Genomic DNA, 25,336 nt, shown 5'->3' with positions numbered 1-25,336 from the left:
TCAAAGAGCCTACGTCAAAAGCCTCCAAGAAAAATATGAATTGGTCTCAGGCCATGGAAGAGCTCAAAAAGGATTTGGAAAAGCAAATAAGAGAAGTAGAGGAAAAATTGGGAAGAGAAATGAGAGTGATGCAAGAAAACCATGAAAAACAAGTCAACAACTTGCTAAAGGAGACCCCCCGCAAAATACTGAAGAAAATAACATCTTAAAAAATGGACTGACTCAAATGACAAAAGAGCTCCAAAAAGCCAATGAGAAGAATGCCTTGAAAGGCAGAATTAGCCAAATGGAAAAAGGAGGTCCAAAAGACCACTAATTAGATTGGAGCAAGTGGAAGCTAGTGACTTGATGAGAAATCAAGATATTATAAAACACAACCAAAGGAATGAAAAAATAGAAGACAATGTGAAATATCTCATTGGAAAAACCACTGACCTGGAAAATAGATCAAGTTGAGAACATTTAAAAATTATTGGACTATCTGAAAGCCATGATCAAAAAAAGAGCCTAGATATCATCTTTCAAGAAATTATCAAGGAGAACTGCCCTGATATTCTAGAGCCAGAGGGTAAAATAGACATTGAAAGAATCCACAGGCCCTCTGGTACCTTTTCATTTTAAGTAGCTTTTCTAAATAGGTCAAGAAGTTACTAGCTTAGTTATTTCCTTGGTCCTTGAATCTGGCTCCACTATGTCTATTTCCCTTTTATCCTGACTCTTTGTCTTAGGCAGTTTACATAGATATATTCCCATGTCCCAAATCCTCCTTTAACAAAGACCAGTGAATGTTCATGTTTTGTCTACCTTAAAATATACTCCTGACAATGCACTAAACTCAGATGTTTTTGTGCTATGTTTATTACAGCAGTTCTCGGCAGGTGGTTAAAAGCATCCTTTTCAGGAATATTTTAATCCAGACATGACTACAATTTTTTAATGGAACAGTCCTCTTTTACCAATTCACTCTCTACCCAGTTGCCATTATTCTATCCATTGTTTCATCATGGAAGAGAATTTCAAAAGCTTTTGTCTTCTAAGTAGAATAAACATAACTTTTTTCAATAGCCATGGTCCTGGCATTATCACCAAATATATTTCATCTTAATGTTGATCTGAAACTTATGTGAAATTTCATACTTCTGAGGATTTGAATTACTGAAAATATGCCGCCTGATTTCATCCCAGTTGAAATCATAATTAGAGACAATGAAATTTGTAGTTGTTTTGGAAGGGACCTGGAAGGTTATCTACTTAATACCCAGCATGAATTCTTTCTAGGATGTGCTTAAGTTGTTGAAGAAGTGGCTGGGTAGATAGAGGACTTGGCTTGGAGTTAGATCTGAGTTTAAATTTGGCCTCAGACATTTGCTAGCTATGTGACCCTGGGCAAGTCACTACTTCTATTTGCAACTATAAAGTGAAGATAACAATAGCACCTACATCCCAGGGCTGTTGTGAGGATCAAATGAGATAATATTTGTCAAGCACCTAGCCTTTTTTTCAGGGTTTTAATATCTTCATTAAGTCAAGCAGGTCAGTACTTTGCTCTCTCATCGCTATAACCCTTGAGTATCGTTGGAATAAATCCATGACCCTAGCTGACAGGTGCTCTACTGAGCATCAGAGCTCCATGGAGGCCATGAGATGCTCAGCTGAGGGGTGAGGGTGGAGGGAGTACCAAAATGAAGGAGGCTATGGTAGCCATGAGGAATGGGCCCTCAGGGACAAGAGGATGTTGGTGCTGAAGAGAGAGTGAGCAGGGGTCATGGCTGCTAGTCTCTGTATTCTTGGTCCCAGGGCTGGAGGTAAATGAGTACCCTGGCGAGAATAAAGCTACTCCAGGTACAGCGTCCATGGAACATTTGGGATGATTGGCTTGTAGTCTTTGTGGACTGGCACATAGTAGGCACTCAATGCTTATTTCCTTCTTTCCTTATTATTCTGTCTTACCTTGAAACATATAAGAATGCACTATTTTACAAAGCAGCTCATTCCATTTTGAATATCTCTAATTGAAAGTCATTTAAACATCTTAAACATTAAAGTCATAAAAACATTAAACAAGGTAAAGCACAAGTTCTTGAGGACACTCTATTAGAAGCCCCCTTCTGCTGCAGATATCAAATGTTTTGTTTGTTATTACTCCCATGGCTTTGCTCACGCTGTTCTTCAAGTCTACAGCTGTAGCCCCTCCCACTCTCTGCTCTCCATGCAGCTAAATGTTTCCCATCCATCCCATACTAATAAATTTAATAATAGTAAAGATAATAGTAAAGTCCTAGAATTGGTGCAAAAAATCAACTGCACAAAAATAGGCTGAAGAAGAAATTATTGAACAACTTTGTAATGCCAGAATGAGTAAGGTAATAAAGCTACTGTGCCTTGCCCAGACTGGTCCACAAAGTGCTTAGTTTGGGGTACCACTGGGTTTTTAAATTTCTTTTTCTTTGTTCTTTTGCGGGGGGTACCACCTATTAGCAAAGTGTAAGTAAGGTGGATTTTAGTGTGTGTAAAATTGATTTTTATTATTATTCCTTAAAGTTCCTTTTCCCAGGATCCATGGTTATAACAATCTCTGTTTCCCAGACTCATGGTCCAAAATATCCCCACCATGCTTGCACAGCATTATATAATGATAAATAAAATAAACACGTGTGCTGAATTGTAAACATCCACTGCGACTGCACAGGGACGAGGTGATATAAACTTGTGAGGCTGTTGCTGGCAATATGCCTTGTTTGTCTGTTGCCCTACAAATCAGGTGGGCACTGGTCAGTGAGCTGGGGAACCTTAGGGTTGAATGGAAGCTGGAATACTGTGCATGCCTTGATTGGTCTCCATCAAGGCTGGGAGGGAATCTGTGTTTGCCTCAACGGGCCCCCATTGAGGCTTGAGGGGATTTAGGGGAATGCACAAGCTGTGCCTGTCTCTATTGACCCCATGGAGACCTAGGGGTAGTTGCCCCCATTCTCACCCACCCATGCAAGAAGGGTGATCAGGGAATGCTGTAGGAGTTTGTGCTTCATTATCAGCAACCTTTGTGAGAGGACTAGACTAGAATAAAGTAGGATTATTAACCCCTTTGAAGCTGTTTTTCCTCTCTGACCTGATCAAGAGAAACTGTGCTAGCAGTCATCCTGTGTGTGTTGTTATCTGTCTTACACCTTCTAACCCCTAACTCATAGAATCTTTAATTTTCTTCAAGACTCATCTCAGGCATGCTCTCCATGAAGCCTTTTCTGATTCTTCCAACTGCCCTCCTTCCCTAATTCCCTTGTATTTGAGTATTTTATATTTATTTTGTGTTTATTCTACAAACATTTGTTTTCTATGGAGTATATATGTATGCACATATATACATAAATAAATGTGTGTACATGTGTGTACATGTATAGATAGCTACAAAGATATGATATTTAAATATAAAGGGCAGTTAGGTGGTACAGTGGCTAGACTGCTGGGCTTGAAGTCAGGAAGTGTCATCTTCCTGAGTTCAAATCTGGCCTCAGACACCAGCTATGTGACCCCAGGCAAGTCACTTAACTCTGTTTGCCTCCTGCAAAATGATCTGGAGAAGAAATGGCAAACTACTCCAGTAGTACCCCAAATGGGCTCATGAAGAGTCAGGAGTGACTGAACAACAACAAATACTCAAATGTGGCTTGTGGGTTGCATGGCATATATACTTATCTTTCCTGATAGAATGTAAGCTTCTTGAAAATGTGGATTATTTCTTTTCTCTTCCTTCCTTCCTTCCTTCCTTCCTTCCTTCCTTCCTTCCTTCCTTCCTTCCTTCCTTCCTTCCTTCCTTCCTTCCTTCCTTCCTTTCTCTCTCTCTCTCTCTCTCTCTCTCTCTCTCTCTCTCTCTCTCTCTCGTTCTTTCTTTCTTCCTTCCTTTCTTCCTTCCTTCCTTCCTTTCTTTCTTCCTTCCTTCCTTCCTTTCTTCCTTCCTTCCTTTCTTCCTTCCTTCCTTCCTTCCTTCCTTCCTTCCTTTCTTTCTTTCTTTCTTTCTTTCTTTCTTTCTTTCTTTCTTTCTTTCTTTCTTTCTTTCTTCCTTCCTTCCTTCCTTCCTTTCTTTGTTTCTTCCTTCCTTTCTTTGTTTCTTCCTTCCTTCCTTCCTTTCTTTCTTTCTTTCTTTCTTTCTTTCTTTCTTTCTTCCTTCCTTCCTTTCTTTGTTTCTTCCTTCCTTCCTTCCTTCCTTTCTTTCTTTCTTTCTTTCTTTCTTTCTTTCTTTCTTTCTTTCTTTCTTTCTTTCTTTCTTTTTTTCCTTCTATATTCTCAGCAACCAGTACATTTCCTGGCACATAATAGGTACTTTATGTTTGTTGATTGATTAGTAAAGTCACATAGTGACGAAACCAGAATTAGAACCCAGGTCCTCTTATTCCAAACCCAGAGTGCTTTTTATACTGTATCAGTCTTAGCTATTGATTGCTTCTAGGATGCTGACAGTGTAATGATAATAACTAATATTCATATAATGCTTTAAAGTTTATTAAGGGATTTACATGCATCGTCACATCTGAACCTTACTATAACCATGTGAGATAGGTACTAGAGGTATTATAATTATCACCATTTTACAGATAATGGAACTGAGACTCAGAGCAGTTGTAGTAAGTGACCACACAGTAAGTGTGCAAGGGAGGATTCAAATCCAAGTTTTCTTCATGCCAAGTCCAGCACTCTATCCATTATTCCATGGAGCCTCCTGGTCTCCTAAATGATGTGAGAATAATGATGAAATTTTAAACCAAGGTTACCCATTGCTTGGGCTAGTTTGTAAATCAGACACTTTGGGATGCTACATTAACTCTCTTACATCCCTAGAATGTGTATTTCATAGAACACAGAACTGGTGTAATTTGCTAACTAGTAGCTGAAAGACTCTTGTAGCTTTAGTGTGCTTGATTCTAGAGATTATCTTAGGCACTGTACACCTAAGAACATGGTCTGTATTTCCAGCAAAACTGTTTCAGCACAGGAAAGTAGAACTGGAAACCAGAATTTTTTTCTTTGTTTTCAGGTAAAGAGGAATTTCTTTAAATGAAAATCATGTCTCCTACCCAGGAATATCCTATGTCTCCTTTTCTTCTTTTCTTTTCTCCTTCTTCACTTCTCTAACATAGGTTCTGAGCCTATTGCATGAAATCATTGGCATATCACAGTAGCGGGTTGCTATACACAATGGTTTATACACACACATACACAAACACACACATATCTACACACGTATATGTGTGTATATATACATACATACATACATACATACACGGAGTCCTTCCCTGAGGTACCTCTCCTCTCTGTGAAGGGGACAATGTGCCCAATTATTGTTCCATCCTTACTTAGAATCCTGTGTTAAATAACCAAAGGTGATCTGTCCTAGCATTAGAAGGGCCCTATGACCTCAGAGTATTATATATTTCCTGTTTCCAAACAACATGCTTATCTCTAAGACCAACTGCAAAATGGCAAAGTAGGCAAAGCTGGGGGGCTTCTCTAGTCTCTGTTTAGTTTCTTTTTTCAATCTTTTGTCAAATCCTTCCTGCAGAACACCCAGTACCTTCATGCTTCTCCCAGGGGTCCAGGACTACAGCACCCAACCCACCTGCCCTTCCTACAAATCTTTCATGCTTTAGATCTTTCCCACTTCTGACTCACCTATCAAAACTGACTTTGCTTATATTCCATCCTTCAAGCTCCCACTCTTGAAGCTAGTTAATCTGATAAAATAGTACCTGGATTACTCTTTCCAGATGATATGTGTGCATTTTAACTAAAGATCTTTCAATAAAATGGCCATCTATGGGTTCCACTACTATGCCAGGTTTCTAGGCTAGAAACACTGGAGTTAGAGAAGGAGAAGTGGGCTTGGACTTAGAACCCTTGAAGTCAAATCCTATCTTATCTACTTGCTGTGTGACCATGAGCAAATCACTTGCTTTCTCTGTGCTCAACTCTCTCGTATGTAAAATGGAGATGCCCACCTAGGATCATGGGATTTAGAGCTGAAAGGGACCTTAGAGGCCACTAAGTCCAACCCCATCATTTTACAGATGAGGAAACTGAGGCATAGAGAGAAGTGATTTACCTACTGTGACATAGTAAGTGACTGGGGTGACATTTGAACCCAGATCTTCCTGCCTCCAAATCCAGCACTCTATCCACTATGCAGATTTGCTTTGAGAATCAGTTGAGGTCATGTATGTAAACTACTTTGTAAATTGTAAAGCACTATACACATCAGTTATTAATAGCATACTCTGGTACCCAATGTCACTCTTCCTTCCCAAAATGCTGCTTTCCTCACATAACACCCATGCTCTCCTTTTTTTAAAAAACGGCTTTTGATCGTCTCTATACTTAAATTCCCAAGTTCTGGGCGTTTTCAATCATCATCTTCATGACGCCAGCTAAACTATCTCAGTGCCAACCGAAGACTGGTGCTGTTCTCTGAAAATGCATCACACACTTTCATCTATTTCTCTTTTGTGGGTTCTTTAATTTTTCTCAAGCAGGAAAGAGTTTCCATCTTAGGTGTGTTTTTCTGGCCTATGGTTTCCAGAGGTAAAAACATACCACAAATTCTAGCCAAATATGGAAGTACTCCCAAAGTAAATGATTTAAAATCCCCAACTTTCTGGTGGGGACATTTCATGTTCTGAAGAATCAACACAGATTATTTTTCCCCCTGTATTCTCAGCAATCTAACATCATACCTCAGTTTGTCTCAGATAACATGCCCATAGTCCAACTTCTTCATCTTACAAATGAATGAAATCTAGTTCTTTAGAATTTTAAGGATATTATTTTTAAAATATATCATTTGTAACTAAGGTTACCATAGACTGTTTCTTATGATGGAAGCAATGTAGTGTGCAGTGGAAAGAGTGCTGGAACTAAAGTCAGAGGACCTGGGTTCAGATCCCAACTCCAGCATTTACTATTTATTATGTGAACATAATTCTGGGCAGGTAGGTAGCACAGTGGGCAGAATGCCAGACCTGGAGCCAGGAAGACTCATCTTCCTGAGTCCAAATCTGGTCTCAGACACTTCCCAGTTGTATGACCCTGGGCAAGTCACTCTATCCTGTTTCCCTCAGTTTCCCCATCTGTAAAATGAGCTGGAAAAGGAAATTGCAAACTACTCCAGTATCTTTGCCAAGAAAACCCCAAATAGGATCATAAAGAGTCAGACACAACTGAAAAACAGCTGAACAACAACTAAATATGAACTCCTGCCTAGGCCTTAGTTTTTTCCTCTGTAAAATGAAGGGAATAGATGAAGTGGCCTCTGAGATCCTTACATCTCTAAATCTATGATCCAACAAAAACACCTAAAATTACCAAATAGATGAATGTCATTTATTAATAGTTTTGGAATGAATACATGCTAAAGAGGACACTGACATAGTAACATGCCTTTGAAGCTTGCAAATCAAATACCACTTTAGTAGGTTAATGAAATTAAGTTAACTATAAGGAAGAATGGAGCAGCTAGGTGGCATAATAGAGCCCTGGGCTTGGAATCAGGAGGACTCATCTTCATGAGTTTGAATCTGGCCTTGGACACTTACTAGCTGTGTGACCCTGGGCAAATCACTTAACCCCCTTTGCCTTAGTTTCCTCACCTGTAAAATAAGCTAGAGAAAGAAATGGTGAACCACCCCAGTATCTTTGCCAGGAAAACTCCGAATGAGGTCATGAAGAGTAAAAAAACAGGGAAGAAATCTAAAATCCCCTTATCAGCTCCCTAAAACACTTGGGGAAGTGTTTCAACTTTGGCAGTGTTACCACAGAGGACCTCATACACTGATTCTCTTTGTTCCTTATCCATGATACTCCATCTCTCTTCTCTGGATCTTTACACTGACATACCTGGCATGTTCTTCCTCAAAGAGTCCCTCTGCTCCTTAAGGTGCAACTCAAACACTTTCCGCATGAAGCCTCTCTTGATCTCCCCAAGTGCTAGGGCTCTTCTTCCCAAACCACTTTTTATTTAGGCTGAATATATTTACACATGTATTCATTATCTTCTCCATTAGAATGTAAGCACCTTGTGAGTAGAAGTTGTTTCATTCTTTGTACTCAAATCCCCAGCATCTAGTTTAATAAATTCTCATTGATTGTTGATAAAAAATAGCAGACAGTCAGCAAATCAACAAACATTTATTAAGCACTTACTATGTGCCAGGCACTGTGCTAAGCACTTGGGATACAAATAAGACAAAAACAGTAAAATCTAATTTTCCCCCATCTGCTCAATAAGAGGAAATAGGTAAACTATTATTCCTTTTCTTCATGCCTATGAGTATGGAATGACTAGGTAGGACTGTGCAATATCGTGAAATTCATGCTCACTATATTACATAATGAATTACTTATTTTAAAAGGCCTGTAGTTCTGCAGATTGGGAGAAAATGTAAGTTTACAAGGAGAAAAAAGTGCTATGATGTCTAGTACCAAGCAATTCCATTTTTATGGCTAAGTTATGCTTTTTTTTTTAAAGCTTGCATGACTTTAGCAAAATCAAAACTTCAGGGCCATATATAGTCAATCGGCCACTCCCTAAAGTGACTTCCTGTGGCTTTTGTATGTTGCTCTTCATTTTTTCCGTCTGTATTTTTTCTCCTCCAGCTTCTTCAGAAATGTGATTCCTATTTCTGTAACTTTGTCACCTTTAAGTCTGTCTTGCAAGAATGTAACATCAGCAGTCAAATGAATCTAGAAGAGAAAAACCCAGGGTTGTCATTTTATTTTTAGCACGCCCCCACTCCATCTTCTCATTCAGTTTTCATTTCACCAATATGGAATATATCTTTCCTTAGGGGAAAATAAAAGTGAAATTCTAATTATATGCTTAATTTACAGGACCAGGAAAAGCTAGAATGGTTCTGAGGCAAAACCAGAGATTTGAACCCATATGAGGCCATTCCTGTGGGTTTGGTTCAGCCCAATATGATCGGTGGTGTTGTGACTCTACCTCAGAATGGATCCATACCCCCAAAACTGTGTCAAAATTGGAGCTGTGGATAACCCTGAATCTGGAACTGTAGATACTTTTCAGGGTTTCTCCACTCTAAAGCAGAAAACAACTTTCTTCTCCCTCCCTCTAAACCTACACCAATACGAATACGAATCTCCTGGAATCAGAAATAAATTCATCTCAGTTTCTGAGGATGGCTAATAGCATCTGGCTAAGAGTAAGAATTAGGGAAGTATATGTCTACATAGGACTAGTGAAAAGTTAACATGTAGAGTTATTTTTAACACATTTTCATCAGCGTTATACTTCTACACTTCCCAAGATCTCCAACTTACAAGAAAAAGGGGCCATTTAGAATAAGTATACTTATCAGGAAGTAATTAGGTTACTTTAATTGAAAATATGATACTGGTTCAAGGTAGACCTTTTGTGAAGAAATGAAGATCTTAATGATGACTTTCATTTTGATTTGCTATAAATTATTTTGTCATATGGCAAATGATACAGTGATTTAGAGACTTTTTAAGTCTTTGAAAGCATTGAAGTATCTAATAAATTATGAATATAAAAGTAAAGATTAAAATTACAAACATAAATATTTGATACTCAAGATTTGTTTCCTCCCTAAGACTTTTTTTCTTTTTGGAAGTACTTAAGTATGCAAGTATAATATATATCTTCCTGTATTCATTCATCTCTATTCAATAATCCAGTGTTTCTTTTTTTTCTCCTATAAGGTTAACACATACTACCAACCTGCCATCAGCAGGTCACGAATTTTAAGTTGAGAAATAATATGGTATTATTGAAAGAGAAGTTTCAGATTTGGAGTTAATGAACCTGGATTCATATCTCAAGTCTGCCAGTGTGAACTGTAGCAACTCATTTGATCTCTTTGGACCTCGGTATTCTCATCTGTTAAATGAGGAGGCAGGATTAAATGACTTTTAAGATCTCTTCCAACTCTGCTTTCTATGATCCTGTGAATTGGTGCAGGTTAAAGTCACTTTGACATTTGGTGCCATATAAAGCTTGGTGTTAGCCAGCATTATGAACTCCTATTATCTATTCCACTTTGTATTATTCATGAAACCTAGAGCCTTCTCTCCTCCTGGACCAAGTCAGGTCCAAGAGTCACTTCCTTCTGTTCATCAGTTTCCTGCTTCCTCCTATTACTGCTCACTGATCCCAAGGCTATTTATCTTAGCGCCAACTTGGGAAGATTCTGGATACGGAAGGGCATGTTTGTGTGAATGACTGCAGATGAGTTTGGGGTTGTTCATGCTTTTTGATCACTTATATGACTTTCTGTGTTCCTCCCTCATTAACATACACGGATAATTATTGTAGGATAGACCAAGATGTCCCTAGCCAGAAAAAAATGAATGGTGTGCTTTACCATTTCCAGGGCACCTCTAATGACTCCACACAGCAAATTACAGTAACAGAGAGAAGACCGTCCAGCGGGGAGCTCCTCTACAAACTCCACCAAAGGATTCTTGTCCAGAATTAGAGAGAATTCATTTCTACTTGACTCATTACGTGTCACACTAGGTGTGATTCCCAGGTACATCTTGAAAGCAACCTGAAAAGGGAGGAAATACAATTGTTGTTGACATTTTGGCTAGAATGAGTATCTTAGATTTTACTTCTTAGGTTTCTACCGGTATGTTAGTAATGTCATTGACTCTTTAGAGAAGGAACCAATGAAATTGCCTTTTCCACGGGCTATGAGAAATTTAATAAAATTAATTCTGTGAATGACCTCTGGAAATGAATTCAATTTTTCCAAATTTTGAAACTCTCTTTAACTGTTCAACAGCATTTCAGAGTGAAAAGACTACATAAATATACACACACACACACACACAGATATCTAGAATATATTAGATGTATGGGAACCATATTTTGTGAATGATAAGCATGAGACTGAATACATGGCTCAATCTTGATATTTAAAAAAAATTAAAGGAAATGGTTTTCTTAGATAATTCTCAAAGCAGAGATTGGAGCCATTTTTTCAACTCTGCAGAAACTCATGGATACAAATGATGCAACACTATAGGCTTTCAAGTGTGTTCCTGTCCCAGGAAATGCTTTTCTGTTGGCCACCTTAACCTTCTTCTTAAAAATACAGAGAACATCTTCCTTGGATGCCCAGGAAATTGGCAGGAGAAAGGGGAGAAGAATTTGGTTATGTCCATTTTAAAGAACTATGAAAAAACATGAATTGTTAAAAGCATGTGTTTCTTCTAAAAAAAAATAAGTAGCTTGAAATTAAAACAAAATACCTAAAAGGACATTCTTCTAAAGGAGATGGCCAAGATTTTCATGGAGTAGAAGTGGACTAGGAAGCAGTCTGCAAAATGTGATTTGAGAAGTCCTAAAAGCTTTTTTCATGTTCCTACTGCCACCAAACATGCTTTTCACTGGCCTGAGAGAATGTCTATAATCCCTACTATAAATTACTCTTTTGGTCTACGTCATTACCCCCAGGGGACTTCTATTAGCATGGAAACATTAAATTGGAAGAAAATTTTGTAGGTTTGGATTCAGAGGACCTGAATTTGAGTCCCAGCTGTGCCATTTTCCTTGGGTGGTTTTGGACAAGTCACTTAACCTTTCGGAGACTCAGTTTTCTGATCTGTAAAATGAAGGGGTGGTACTAGATGGTCCCAAAGATCTCTTCTGGCTCTAAACCTAGAATCCTAATAAAATCCTAAATCCTAATAAATGCTCTTATTGATATAGCTTCTCGAGGTTTAAAAAACATGCTCCTCACAAGGACTTTTTTAGGTAGGTAGTTCTAATGCTTTTATATTCATTTTGTAGCAAAGGAAACTGGAGCTTAGGAAGTTTAAGAGACTTGGCTACAGTTATATCACTGTGTCAAGGCCTTGACTTCAACCTAGGCCATTCTGTTTTCAAGGTCACTATTGTACTCTTTTTTTAAAGACTCTAGTTCATCAAATCATTATCAGTCATTAACATCTTAGTATGAATTAATTTACTGGCTTCCCACCTCCACCACCTTAGTAGATAATAGGGCCTTGCAAATGAAACTTGGGATAGTTAAATTTTGTGTAAGTGGAGAGAGAATTCTTCTACAGAGAATAGGCTTGAAGATTATATTTGGAAGGATGGTGGGCCTGGGCAATAAAGGAAACCAACTTCTAGATGAGTTTCAGGGGTGGGGAACCTTCAGCCTTAAGGCCACATGTGGCCTTCAAGGCCCTCAAGTTCAGCCTTCTGACTGAGTCCAAGTTTTACAGAACAAATCCTTTTACTAAGGGAATTCATTCTGTGAAGTTTGGATTCAAAGGGCCACACTTGAGGACCTAGAAGGCTACATGTGGACTCAAGGCCACAGGTTCCCCACCCCTGACTCAGTGGTAGTAGTCCTGAGTGGCTGCTTCATTAAAGAGCAATAGAGAAGCATTAAAGGCAAATCTGTCTCCTTTTCAATGTTGTCTAGGGCCAGCCCTACACACAGAAATATAACATCTATTCCCATTTTCTATAAAGCTCTTACGCGTTTATAAAGCACTGTCCTTACAACAACCCTGAAAAGTAGTACACATTTTTGTTTTTTCTTTTTTTTTAACAGATGAGGACCTGAAGCACAGGGAGATGAAGAATTTCCCTAGAGTAGCACAGTTAACAGTCTTGTGGTTCAGTGGGGGAAAAAGCTGGATTTGGAGTCAAAGGATTTGGTCTTAAATACTGACTATGCCACTTAAAACCTGTGTTATTTTTGGACAAATCACTTAAGGCTGACAGATCTCAGTCTTAGTTTTCTCATCTATAAAATAATCAAGATGGACTACATGGTCTCTGGCAGCTAGATGGCTCAGTAGATAGAGCAGCAGACCTATAGTCAGCAAGACCTGAGTTCAAATCCAGCCTCAGATACTTACTAGCTATGTGACCCTGGGCAAGTCACTTAATTTGTTTGCCTTAGTTACCTCATCTGTAAAATGAGCTAGAGAAGGAAATGACAAACCACTCCAGTATCTTTGCCAAGAAAACCCCAAAAAGGAGGCATGAAGAATCACACACAACTGAAAAACAAGGTCCCTAAGACTTGCTCCCTTCTTGTGAAATACTACAGCTGGGCACATGAACCCAGTCTTTGCCCTCCAAGAGCAAAGCTATTTTTACATAGTATGCTATAAGTAATACACGCCTTAGAGTCATTCTTCATCATGATCTGCTGTCATTTGCTAAGGGTTCTTATCCTTTAATTTATTAGCTCATGTAGAATGCATTTCCAATGATTACTTGAATGTGAGAAATGGCATAAAAAGATACCATTGAGGAAAGGTGAATGGGCCTGTCATACAGCAAGGATTAAGGCAAAAAATAGATACCTCAAGTGGTACATGGACACCTGTGAGATATTAAAAGGATTAGAGGAAGACCTCCAGCAAATGGAGGGGATCTTTTCTGAAGGATTTACAGAAAGACACGGATAAAGGGCACACAGGATGAGGAGGCCCAAGGGAATTGTGATTTGTATCAGTGGAAGAAAACCAGTGAAACCTCGGATTGATCAAAAAATCAAAACTTGAGTAGTAGAGGGAGAAATCAGATCCTTTTGTTGTCGATTCATTTACATCTCAAAGGTTCACGAGCTTTGTTCTGAACTCAAACAGCTATTGTCTCTTTACAATTGGGCTCTGAAATGTTTCATTTCAACTGGTATCAGGCACATTTTGCAAAAGACTAAAATCAAGGTGGTTTTGCACACGCAGAACTTGGTTATGGAACTCTGCTTTTCTTAACTCCAGTACATGTCCCCTTCCTTTAATATATGTTTATATTCTTAAGAGTCTTACAGATATAGATTAAAAACCTCAGAATACCAGGATTTGGTATCTACCTATCTAAACCAATGCATTTTGAGAGGGCTTAAAATATTCACTTCCTCTCCAAGCTTTAAAAATGTAAAGGAAAATGAATTAAGACACTCTGGGCTTGGCTTTTGGCTTGTGATGAAGTGTTTGAAATGTGTGCATGTGTCAGTGCCTACACAGCTGGAAAATTCCTGGGATGGTTGTGTAAGTGTGCACTTCTCTATTTCTCTTTCCAAAACCATTTCTGCAAGTCCACTATTCACTTGGATGGACTTCAGCTGGCTTTTGATTCAGTTAGAAGGTAATGTTCCTACCAGCAGGAGGCAATATCTGAACATGCTCACTTAGAAATATTCATTCTTGGTGAATGACATTGTTTCCTTATCTGTGGCTGTACCAAATCTGAGAAAGGAACAAGACTACTATTTCTGAAGACAAGCTCCTCCCTACTGCAAACCCAGGGAACAGATTTCTGCTCAGCAGACAAACATCGCCTCCTCCCTCCCTTCTGTGAATTTCAAATATGGATGGGATTCAGAACATTTTTAAATTCCTCACTAATCAGAAAAATGTGATTGGGTACAGCTTTATGGCTTTGCTGACTCTAGGAGGTGAACGGCTCTTCTCAGTTGTTGCTTTCAGATGTCCATGTAGCACTGAAAACTTGGCCTATGGATTGGTCTTTCTCCTTGCCCCAGCCTGGGTGTTACTGATCATTGGGTACTTTTTGAATAGCAGGATGTGGAGACTCTTTACAGGCTGCTGTGTGAACCCTAGAAAAATCTTCCCCAAGGGGAATAGCTGCCATTTCTTTTATGTCTTTGGTCAGATCACTTTAAATGCCCTGGTGGCCCCTATGATGTGGCTTTCTGTGGCCTTGCTTAATGGGACCTTTTATGAATGTGCCATGAGTGGCACTCAGAATCCACATCTCTTGAAGATGATTTGCAAGGACAAACCCTCTGTGTGCTGGGAAGAGCTGCACAAAGTAGCTTGTGGCAAAACAAGCATGTCCTCTATGGACACCCAGGAACTGAAGCTAACTCTACAAGCACAATCTCAGGTAAGATTTAAAAAAAAAACACCTTGATTTTATTCTCAGTGCCTTGCTTCAAAGGATTGATTCACTCTGTTCTCCTTGCATCTGATGCTTAGTCTTTCTTATGATCTTATTTGAGTCTTAGGGTCATAAAATTATGTAGAAATGTCAATAAGATGCAGCAAAAAGACAAATTTTCATAAAGTTTTTAGAGGGCCAGATGGCCCAGTGACAATTACAATTTGTTGTTTTGATTATATCTCTTTCATTTCTGAAAAGAAGATATCCTATTTGTCATGTACAGCATATTCCCATAGTCTCAGTATAGTTTTAAGCTATTAAAACTTATATGCCCAAGTACTTTATAGAAACCTCTCTGGGTTTATTGTGTTAATAATATATAACTGTGAAACATGGCAGGAATTAGTGTTAATGGCAAAGCTTGTAACTGGAAACCCCTGGCTTTTGACTATACATTTCTTTTTTTTTTTTTTTTTAAGCTGGCTTCCCAGAAAAAGCTTATCTGGAGTGTGTTCAGTTATTGTCATGGAGCTGAGCCAAATGAAAGGCCAACTTTCCAAAGCTGGGTCAAATCTCTTACTCCGAATGCTAAAATCATGAATTTCAATAACACAGAAAACCAAAGAACCATTATTCAATGTCGCTTGAATGAGCTGATATCTCCAAGTTGTTTTAAATACAGGAAGCAAGGGCTATTTAAATAGTCTCCAATGAAAGGAAATCACAGTCTCTAGGAAGCAGGTGGACTGACTACACCTCTAAGTTTTATGCCAGGGTAGCAGCATTGGGAAAGAAGAAATTTGGAATGGTCCAGAAAATGAGAATATGTTAACTTAATGCTGTCTGGCTTTTCCCTTCACAAAGAGAAAGCTAAAGGAGGTAGCTGAACAACAAGCAGATGTGCACGGCCTGCGGCAGTTCACAGACTAGTGCAGTTTGACTTCCTGTTTTAGGATGGCAAACAGGAAGTCAACTGGGCATTCCTCTGCCAAAATTACCAATGTAGTAGAAAAACAGCATGTCAAGAATGTTGTTGGCTTTTACAGTAAATACACTGAATGTTGGTAACCTTATACCTCTAGGGTCTGCCCCATTCATCATCATTCATGAAATTTGGCTTCAAAAAGCATCCTTATAAAAGTTGGGCAATGTGGCAATGGTCTTTTCTTAAATTAATAAGTCTCAAACCATAATATGCAGTACTTTTCACCAACTACCACCACTAGTATATCCAATATATAACCGAGAGTCCCTTCCCACTAAATCAATGTCTTTATTTGAAGATGTTTGTGAATTGGAGATGTAAGTCATAGCCAACTGCTTATGTAATTACAAAGTGCCTGGTATATAATAGATGTTTAATAAGTTTTTGTTACCTTATTTATTTACTTATGACCTGCTTCATCATTCCAGTAGAATCAAATACTCAAATGGATCTATGATTTCATTAATGTAGACATTCCCTCCAATAGTGTAAAACACAATCCATCCCTGTCTGAGTTACTCTTTGCTCTTACAACATGACCAGGTCATCATCTTTTCTCATTTCTTTGATGGCACTTTTTCCTTTGCTTCTTCATAATTCTTTTTTTTAATGTTGCAACCCGCTTTCTATTGCATTGTGATTATAGAATTTGAGAGTTGGAAGGAACCTTAGTGACCATCTAGTCTAACTCATAATGGAAAAGGAATCTCTACCATAAGGGCAGCTAGGTGGCACAGTGAATAGAGCACTGGCCTGTGAGTCAGAAGCACCTGAGCTCAAAACTGATCTCAGACATTTAATATTTACTAGCTGTTTGACTTTGGGCAAGTCACTTAACCCTAATTGCCTTGCCTTCCTCCCACCAAAAAAAAAAAAAGAATCTCTACTATAATATATTCAACAAGTGGTCATCCATTTTCTGCTTAAAAATTCTCTTACAAGGTGGACCCCACCACCTTCAGAAGACAACACATTCCACTTTGGGACAGCTCAAATGGTTAGGAAGTCAATCCAGATGTCAAAGTGAAATTTTCTCCTTTGAAAACTTCTACCTATTTCCCTGAGGTCTACCCTCTGGGAACAAATGGAACAAGTTCATAGAATCATAGATACAAGGGGCAGCTAGGAGTCACAGTGGTTAGAGCACCAGCCTTGAAGTCAGGAGGACCTGAATTCAAATCTGACCTCAGACACTGTGTGACTCTGGCCACCTAACCCCAATTACCTCCTTAAAAAAATAGAAAGCTGGAATCCAATCCAATCAACATTCATTAAGTGCCTACTGTGTGCTAGGTCCTGTGTTAAGCTCTGGGTATACAATTAATAAAATGAAAGATAGTCCCTGACCTCAAGGAGCTGTTGGAGGGAGAAAACTCACAAAAGGAGGAAGGAAGAAAGCAAGTGGGCATCTTGTTCCCTGGAATTAAAACTAAGCAGAGCATCAGATACAAAGTAGAGTAATCTAAGTGTCCAATATCTGCCCTTTATAAAGGAAGGCATCAGGGAAAGTTTGATATTCCAGCCTCCAGCCTGCCAAACAGAGGGGAGAGGATACTGACTGAGAAAGGTAGTTTCACTGAAGGTTTGGGTTAGCAGCATGATGATGAGATTGGAAGTGATGAGTTTGCCCTGGGAGGGACATCTTACTCTGTGGAGCAGAAACCAGGCAAAGCAGAAGATGCAACACTGAGCACTCTATCCAACCAACTTCGTTTCATAGATGAAGAGATTGAAATAACCGGGAGGTAAATGACTTGCCTAAGGTCTCATGTCAAAATTGGGATTGAAACTCAGGTCTTCTAACTCCAAGTCAGTGTGTTTTTTCTGCTGTAGTACTTTGCCTCCATTCTCATCTCTTCTCCAACTACACAGTCTTTCAAATATCTGAAGAGAGCTATTCCCCCCTCCCCCATTTTCAATTCTCCCAAGACTCATAGCTATATAACACTGAATTGTCAATCAAGTGGAAAACTCCTCTAATTATTTGTTGATGGGTTATTGTGGGGTTTGGAGATTTTAATTTTTCTGTTTTGCTTTTGTTTTTGAAATAGCTATAAGGAAATTCTAGATACATTTCAATAAGTGAAAGATGAATGATCTCATTTGTGTGTTTTTTAAACTCCTTTATTTCCCTGGTTCTTCATATTTCTAATGTGTCTGCTGGTCAGTACCTCCACCAAGGGGAATAGAGAATTAAAACTCAAGTTCTTCCATCAGGTACTTGCTAGCAGCGCTGATGACCTCGTAATAGTTAGAATATTGAAACCAATGTTCAAGAGGTGGTGTGGTATTTATCTGTGTATATATTATGGTTTATAGGAGGAAGTCAGTTTGTTTGGAGATCAGTATACAGATCTTCCAAAGATGCCTTTGAGCTCTGCTCAAATTCAGAAACATGAGTGACCTCTGAACTAAAATGTCAGGTTAGAGTGAGGGGGTCAAAAGCCATCGGGTGGATGTCCAAAAGGTATGAGCTAGAAAGGCATGTGAGGTCTGAAATGGCTAGATGAAGATCAGGGCGGGGTGTGCTGGTAAATGTTTAAAAAGCATCTCACCAAAAAAAAAAATGCAGGAAGGATGTACTTTTAAGTTTACTCTGAATTATTAGCATTTTCTCCATCATGTTCCTAAGTCTAGACAATCAACAAAATAATACCTCAGGCCCTGAGTTGTAGCATTTGTCAACTTCTAAAGTGTAAATGCTCACAGTTAAAATTTAGTAATCAGCTCCCTCTAATCCCTGGAGAGAGGTTAGGGGTCGGATAGAAAATGGATTAAAGTAAGGGATAAGGGGAGGGGTGATAGAAGGGAGGGCAAACTCGGGGAAGGGGTAATCAGAATGCATGCCAGCTTGGGGGGGGGGAAGAGATGGGGAGAAATTTTGGAACTCAAAATCCTGTGGAAATGAAGGTTGAAAACTAAAAATAAATAAATTAATAAAAAAAGAAAATGGATTAAAATAAGGGATTTGATAGATATAGAATTAGGGTTAGAATTAGAGTTAGAGATGTTACAAAGAGGTCTGTTGGCAATGCAGATGTGAAGTGAGCTCTTGCTTATCTGCATGAAAAAAAATAAACCCCCCCAAAAATAAACCCAAACAGTAAATGAGTTGGAAGAAGGCTAAACTTTCTGGATAGCTAAAGTCAAAATTATAATGCATACAAATGACTCTAAATGATCTTAAACATTTCAAAGCAACCAGGGAGAGCTGAAAGCTAAATCTGCAAACAGGTCAGTTTTCCTCAAAGAATCTGTAAACGTATACATGTCTCCCATTGCCATAGATATTCCATTTATCTCATTTCTCTCTAGTAATAACTTACTTAAATGAGGTACTTAACCCAGACAACATACTTACTGAGTACTTCAAGGCTGTATGGTTTCATTAGAGGGTGTACTCCTTCTGCTGACATAGACAGGTTGTTATCGCCCTCTGCCATAGTAAAAGGACTTCATAAATTACCATGGCAGAAAAATTCATCATTTGATGACCAACCCTTTGGTGATGAGTCTCTAGGCACTCTAGATCAGTTTTCATAAGGCAGATATAGTCTGTTGCTAGGACTATATTTAAGGAGGCAGAATTGTTTAGTGGACAGAATGTTGGACTCAAGTCAAAAAGGCCTGGGTTCCAATTCTACCTCAGGCAGTTGCTAGCTGCCTGAGCCTGGGCAAGTCACTTAACGGCTCTGAGTCTTAGTTTCTTCCTCTGTAAAATGGGGATAATAATTGAACCCTGTCCCACAGGGCTGCTGTGAAGCTCAAATGACATAATAGAGGTAAAGCAGAACATAAAGCACTCTCTAAATCTCAGCTTTTTTACTTAAATCCTTTCCGACTTGTGCTTCACTGGAGTAGCTGTCAAGATCCCAAGATCACTCCATGCCAGGGTGAGAATTTTAGTGGGAGCGCCAAGTAACATTATAGAAGTGTCAGTCCCTTAGCAAGACATGCACATTGCCTGTGCAACTTGGCTAAAAAGTCACCAATATCAGAAGAACATCTGCTTAAAAGATGATGTTTCTCTGCCCAGATTTTCTTAGCTCCTTCGTTGTTATTCAGTTATTTTTCAGTCATGTCTGACCTTTGTGACCCTGTTCGGGGTTTTCTTGGCAAAGATACTGAAATGGTCTGCTATTTCCTTCTCCAACTGATGTTACAGATGAGGAAACTGAGGCAAACAGAGTTAAGTGACTTGCCCAGGGTCACACAGCTAGGTCACAAATTTGAGGTCAGATTTGGACTCAGAGAGATGGGTCTTCCTAATTCCAGGCCCACCACTCTATCCACTGAGCCACCTAGTTGCCCTTATTTCTCAGCTCCTAGAATACTGCATTTTGAACCTATAATTATTACCGATTTCTTCACAGAATAGGAAGCACATAACAACATTTTAAGGATCAATTTTGAAGTTATATCTGCAGTGAGAGTAATGTGGGAAGTAAAATATTTGTAAGAAATAAAATTATTGCTAAGAAAATTCATTAATATCTGATATACTCTCACCTTAAGATTCATTTCTGAGGGGCAGTGGTTCAGTTGTTGTTGTTAGTCCTTCATTTTCAAAAGGACCAATGACATCCAGGTTGATGCCATGACTTGAGCATGAATTGGATTTAAATGAGGCAGAGTTGCGCAAATATGATTTCATTGGCATGGAGAATTCTCATTTGGAAATGCCTTCCACTGATGCATATTGTTCAGTCATCTGTAACTTACAGTCCTATAAAGTTACTTGGCACAATGAAAATATCACTTGCCCTAATACACAGCTAGTACATTATAGTACCATAGTACACAGGAGAAGGAAGACCTGAATTCACATAGTCTTAATTACAAGGCTGGCCCCCTATTCCCTAGGACACACTACTAGGGATCACATATACCTATAAATGTAGGAGGGGCTAGGAAGTTGGTCCAAACATGGGTTCTTAACCTAGGGTTCATGGATAAACTTCAGAGAGTCTTGTGAACTTAGATGGGGAAAAATTACATATTTTTTCTCTAACCTTTGGTTTTCTTTGTGATTTTGTGTATTTAAAAATATTATCCTGAGAAGGTATCCAGAGGCTTCCCCAGGCTAACAAAGGGTCTATGTGGCAAAAAAATGTTAAGAACCCCTAGTCTAGAATATAAAACAGCAATTCTGATGAGAAACAAGAAATTATATTATTGTAGTCTCTGATTGCAAATGTATTTACCTTTCAATCATTTGTTCAATCCAGAAGCATTTATTAAGGGCCTACTTTGTGTGAGGCACTTTGCTAGAATCTAGAAATATTAAGACAAATAACAAAAGTTTGTTTTAAGATAAAAACAATACAGTTGATCAGTCATATTCAAAATTATCATCTCCAGAAGGCCACTCTGCTGTTGTACTATGAAGGGGATGAATGGGGAAGAACCATGTATATTAAATAAAAGGGTTTGTTTTTAGCACATTAAAATTTATACTCAAATGTTCTAGATATGACCTTAAAATATTTTTGCACAACAAACAGTGTTTCATGAGAATATAAAAAACAAAAGAAAAATAATTATGAACCATTCTCATAGCAGATATATCTGTCTATTGTGTGAGTCCTATGCAGAGATCTGATAGACTATATACTAGAAGATAATCAAGAAACTAAAATGTCATTAGATTTACTAAAAATGTTCAAGTTACCACATGTCAGCCTCTAGCAAAGAAAAACTATTGTGCTCTTTATGCTTGGTGAGTTAATGGGAGGAAGTAAGGGGGATGCAGACTGTGTAATGCCCGGCAAATTAAATGCAATATTTATTGACTTGAAAACATTGACTTTATGAAAAAATGACTATATGAAAATAGCGCCCATCTCATTCTTAGTTCTTGTTGAGTCATTTCAGTCGTGTCTGATTCTCCGTGACCCCATTTGGGGTTTTCTTGGCATAGATCCTGGCATTTCCTTCTCCAGCTCATTTTACAGATGAGGAAACTGAGGCAAACAGGGTTAAGTGACTTGTCCAGGGTCACATAGCTAGTAAGTGTATGAGGCCAGATTTGAACTCAGGAAGATGAGTCTTCCTGACTCTAGGCCAAGCACTCTATCTACTGTGCCAAGTGGCTGCTTCCTCAGTTCTAATACTATACTTTTTATGAAAATTAAACACAAAATGTATACAGATTTTATACTCTGTGAAGATTGAGGTAAAGGCATCAAAGTCAGTAAAGCCTCCTTTGAATAATCTCTGAATAAAGCCCTTTGTGTGAAAATGATATTTTCCTTTAAAGAAAACACTATCACATTGACAGAAAGACCTCAAACCACAATGGCTGCACAGTAATAAGCAATCAATGTTTAAACTGATAATTTGGTTGCTGTTGTTGTTATCCTTCATTCTCTAAGAGGACCGAAATGACATCCCTATGCTAGAGTCAAGTTTCAGTGTGTCTGACTGTGGTTGATCAGACCAGTACGGGCTCTGAATGCTCTACCACAGGTGGGGCACAAATAGTCCATGTGAACTTTTGGGGTGGATACTCCAAACTTGCGCATCCTGTGTTTCCTTTGAGCTGTTTCAATTTTGCTCATAGAGCATAGCACCTTCTCTGATGCAGGCACACCATGCTGAGTGGTTCTGTGCCATTATCTCCCATGTCCTACAATCAATTCCAAAGTTCTTAAGAGAGGTCTTGAGAGTCTCCTTGTATCGCTTCTTCTGACCACCATGTGAACGTTTGCCCTGTGTGAGTTCTCCATAAAACAATCTTTTTGGCAAGCGTACGTTTTGCATTTGAACAACGTGGCCAGCCCATCGGAGTTGTGCTCTCTGAAGCAGTTTGAATGCTTGGCAGTTTAGTTCAAGTAAGGACCTCAATATCTGGTACCTTATCCTGCCGGGTGATCCTCAGAATCTTCCTAAGACAATTCAAATGGAAGCAATTCAGTTTCCTGGCATGGCACTGGTAGATTGTCCAGGTTTCATAAGCATACCACAATGAGGTCAGCACCACAGCTCTGTAGACCTTCAGTTAGGTAGTCAGTCTAATAGTCTTCTCTGCCATACTTTCCTTCGGAGCCTCCACCAGAAGTACTAGTCTTCCCTGAACACACCCTACACCTCGATTACTGGGGAGGCCATAGCCTCTTCTATTTTCTGTTACTGCAACAGGGTATATTCTTATTAGCAAATTCGGAATGTTTGATGGTGGTGGTATAAATTCTTCTTTTCAGCAACACCTGTACCTGTACAGTGACTTGAGTTTGTATCAGTGAGATGGACGGTGTAGAACACCTGATTATAGAGGGAATGTTGCCTCACCTTGATCTCAGCAAAGTGTCATCTTGCTTTCTTTCACTTATGACTGATTCTTTAGTAGTGTCAGCTCTTAGTTACCCAAGATCTGAGTGAGTATTCAAGCCTTGGGTTATAAGCGTGAAATTCATTTAGCCATAGATTGCCTATTCATCATACAATGTAAAGAGACAGTAGGGCCTGGGTTCAATTCTTGGTCTTGCTACTCAATGCCTGTGTGACAAGTCATTTAATTTCTCTGGGCTTCAGTTTCCTCATCTGTAAAATATATCAGTTCCACTAGATGGCCTCTGAGTTGTTTTTTTTTTTTTTTTTTTTATCTCCAAAGCATGATTTAGCCAAAGGCTCCCCAGTGATGGGGTTGGACAAGATGACCTTTAAGTTTCTCTCTAGTTCTAAATCTCTGATGTGCTAATATTATGTCAATTTGAATAATTGAAAATTCACTGTTCCTCCATTTTCTTTCCAAGATCCTAGGGTGGTGTGTGGTTTCCATGGCTGCCTTCTTCTCTCTCCTCACCACCTGCTACGTCAGATGCCGATCTAAGATCAGCCACCTTCAGATGAAGTTCTGGAAGACCTATGCAGACCAGGAGAAGGAGCAGTTTGAGAAAACTTTCCAGCAGTATGCAGCCAGGTTGAGTGAGAGGAACTTAAAGTGTTTTTTTGAGAACAAAAAGCCAGATGCTTTCCCCATGCCAACCTTTGAAGCCTGGGAGGCTGCCTCAGAGCTGTACTCCTTCAATCGAACTCAGCAACACTATAGCACCCTCCACCGTGTGGTGGAAGATGGGCAGGGAACCATTGGTGAAGAAACAGAGACAGCTTTGGACTTTGTGGACAACCGGGATATTATCTAGCATTCAGAAAAGCATCATTTCCACCCTCTTTGTATTTTTACAAATGTTCTGTGTCTTACATTTGGGGGAATCTCCACATTTTGTTAACTGAAAAAAGCTTTTCAGAGGCAGTGTGTTATAATGATCAGAGCGGCATAGAGATTAGCTGGTCTTGGAGTTAGAAAGATCTGGGTTGAACTCCTTCCTCCAATTTGCACCAAACTGGCCTATTTGTTGTCCTGCATGCATTTCATCCCATCTCCTATCTCAGTACAGGCTGTTCCTCGTGCCTGGAATGTACTCCTTCCCCACTGCCAGGTCTTGGAATCTCAAAGCTCAGCTCAAATGCCACCTTTTCCAGGAGGCCTTAATGCTTGTGCTTTCCATCCTCCCAAAATTACCTTGTTTTTACTTTGTATGTATTTTGTATTTGCTTTTATGTGTATACTTCTCCCTAGCTCTGTGAGAGCAGGGACTATTTTATTTTTGTCTTTTTATGTTCCTAGACCCTAGCAGAGTGCCTAGCACATAAATAATCGGCATGGAATAAATACATGCTAATGGACTGACGTCACATTTGCTATAGTAGCTTTCTGACCATGGACAAATCATTTAATCACTTTGAACCTCAGTTTCCTTATCTGTAAAATGAAAATAATAAAACTTGTATTACCTGCCACACAGATTCAGATGAGCGTATATATTTGCAGACCATAAAGAATTATGTAGGAATCAGTTGTTTGTGGCAATGTTGTTATTATGGCTATTATTACTGAGAGGTGGTGTAGTGAGTAGCTAGATGGCACAGTGGGTAGAGCTCTGGGCCTGGAGTCAGGAAGACCTGAGTGCAAATCTGACCTCAGGCGCTTCCTAGCTGTGTGACCCTGAGCACGTCATCTAACCCAGTTTGCTTCAGTTTCCTCATCTGTAAAATGAGCTGGAGAAGGAAATGGCAAACCACTCCAGTATCTTTGCCAAGAAAACCCCAAATGGGGTCATGAAGAGTCAGACGCAACTGAAACAACTAAACAGCAACAAAATATGTGCTAACTGATCGACCTGATGCTGTTATAGTAGCTTTCTGACCATGGACAAATCACTTAATATGTAAAATGAAAATAATAAAACCTGTGTTACCTACCTCACCAGTTTAAAAAAAGAGAGTGTATATTTGCAAACCTTAAAGGGCTACGTAGGTACCAGTTGTCAGTGGCAGTGTTGTTAATTATGACTGTTATTACTGAGACATAGTGTAAGTATAGTAGATAGACAGCTGGTCTCAAGTCAGAAAGAACTGGGTTACTCCGGGTGTGTGCCCATAGGTGA

General features: G+C 39.1%; 2 protein-coding genes across 3 annotated transcripts in view; one reads left to right on the top strand and one right to left on the bottom strand.

Annotated features, from left to right (window-relative positions):
* Positions 1-8,604: 8,604 nt before the first annotated feature.
* TRAPPC3L (trafficking protein particle complex 3 like) overlaps positions 8,605-25,336 on the bottom strand; it is a 67,905-nt gene continuing 51,173 nt past the window's right edge. For both annotated transcript variants that reach the window (XM_036767987.1, XM_036767988.1), the window contains 2 exons: positions 10,386-10,571; positions 8,605-8,724 (listed from right to left, as the gene is read on the bottom strand). In XM_036767987.1, coding sequence (XP_036623882.1) covers positions 8,605-8,724; positions 10,386-10,571 — 306 coding nt within the window. The remainder of the gene's footprint in view (positions 8,725-10,385; positions 10,572-25,336) is intronic.
* CALHM5 (calcium homeostasis modulator family member 5) lies at positions 14,366-24,575 on the top strand. Its single transcript, XM_036767985.1, has 2 exons — positions 14,366-14,905; positions 23,642-24,575. The coding sequence occupies exons 1-2, from the start codon at positions 14,366-14,368 to the stop codon at positions 24,029-24,031; spliced, it is 930 nt and encodes a 309-aa protein (XP_036623880.1). The 3' UTR covers positions 24,032-24,575.

The sequence above is a fragment of the Trichosurus vulpecula genome, chromosome 7 (assembly GCF_011100635.1).
Source record: "Trichosurus vulpecula isolate mTriVul1 chromosome 7, mTriVul1.pri, whole genome shotgun sequence".
NCBI classification, from domain to species: Eukaryota; Metazoa; Chordata; class Mammalia; order Diprotodontia; family Phalangeridae; genus Trichosurus; species Trichosurus vulpecula.
Note: the sequence above shows the minus strand (reverse complement) of the source record. Positions and strands in the feature narration are given on the sequence as shown.

Excerpts from the sequence above, each read along its gene's own strand:
- CALHM5 (XM_036767985.1), top strand. The coding sequence starts at position 14,366 with ATGGATGGGATTCAGAACATTTTTAAATTCCTCACTAATCAGAAAAAT. Across the intron at positions 14,906-23,641 it reads CTCTACAAGCACAATCTCAG|ATCCTAGGGTGGTGTGTGGT; the intron begins GTAAGATTTAAA and ends TTTCTTTCCAAG.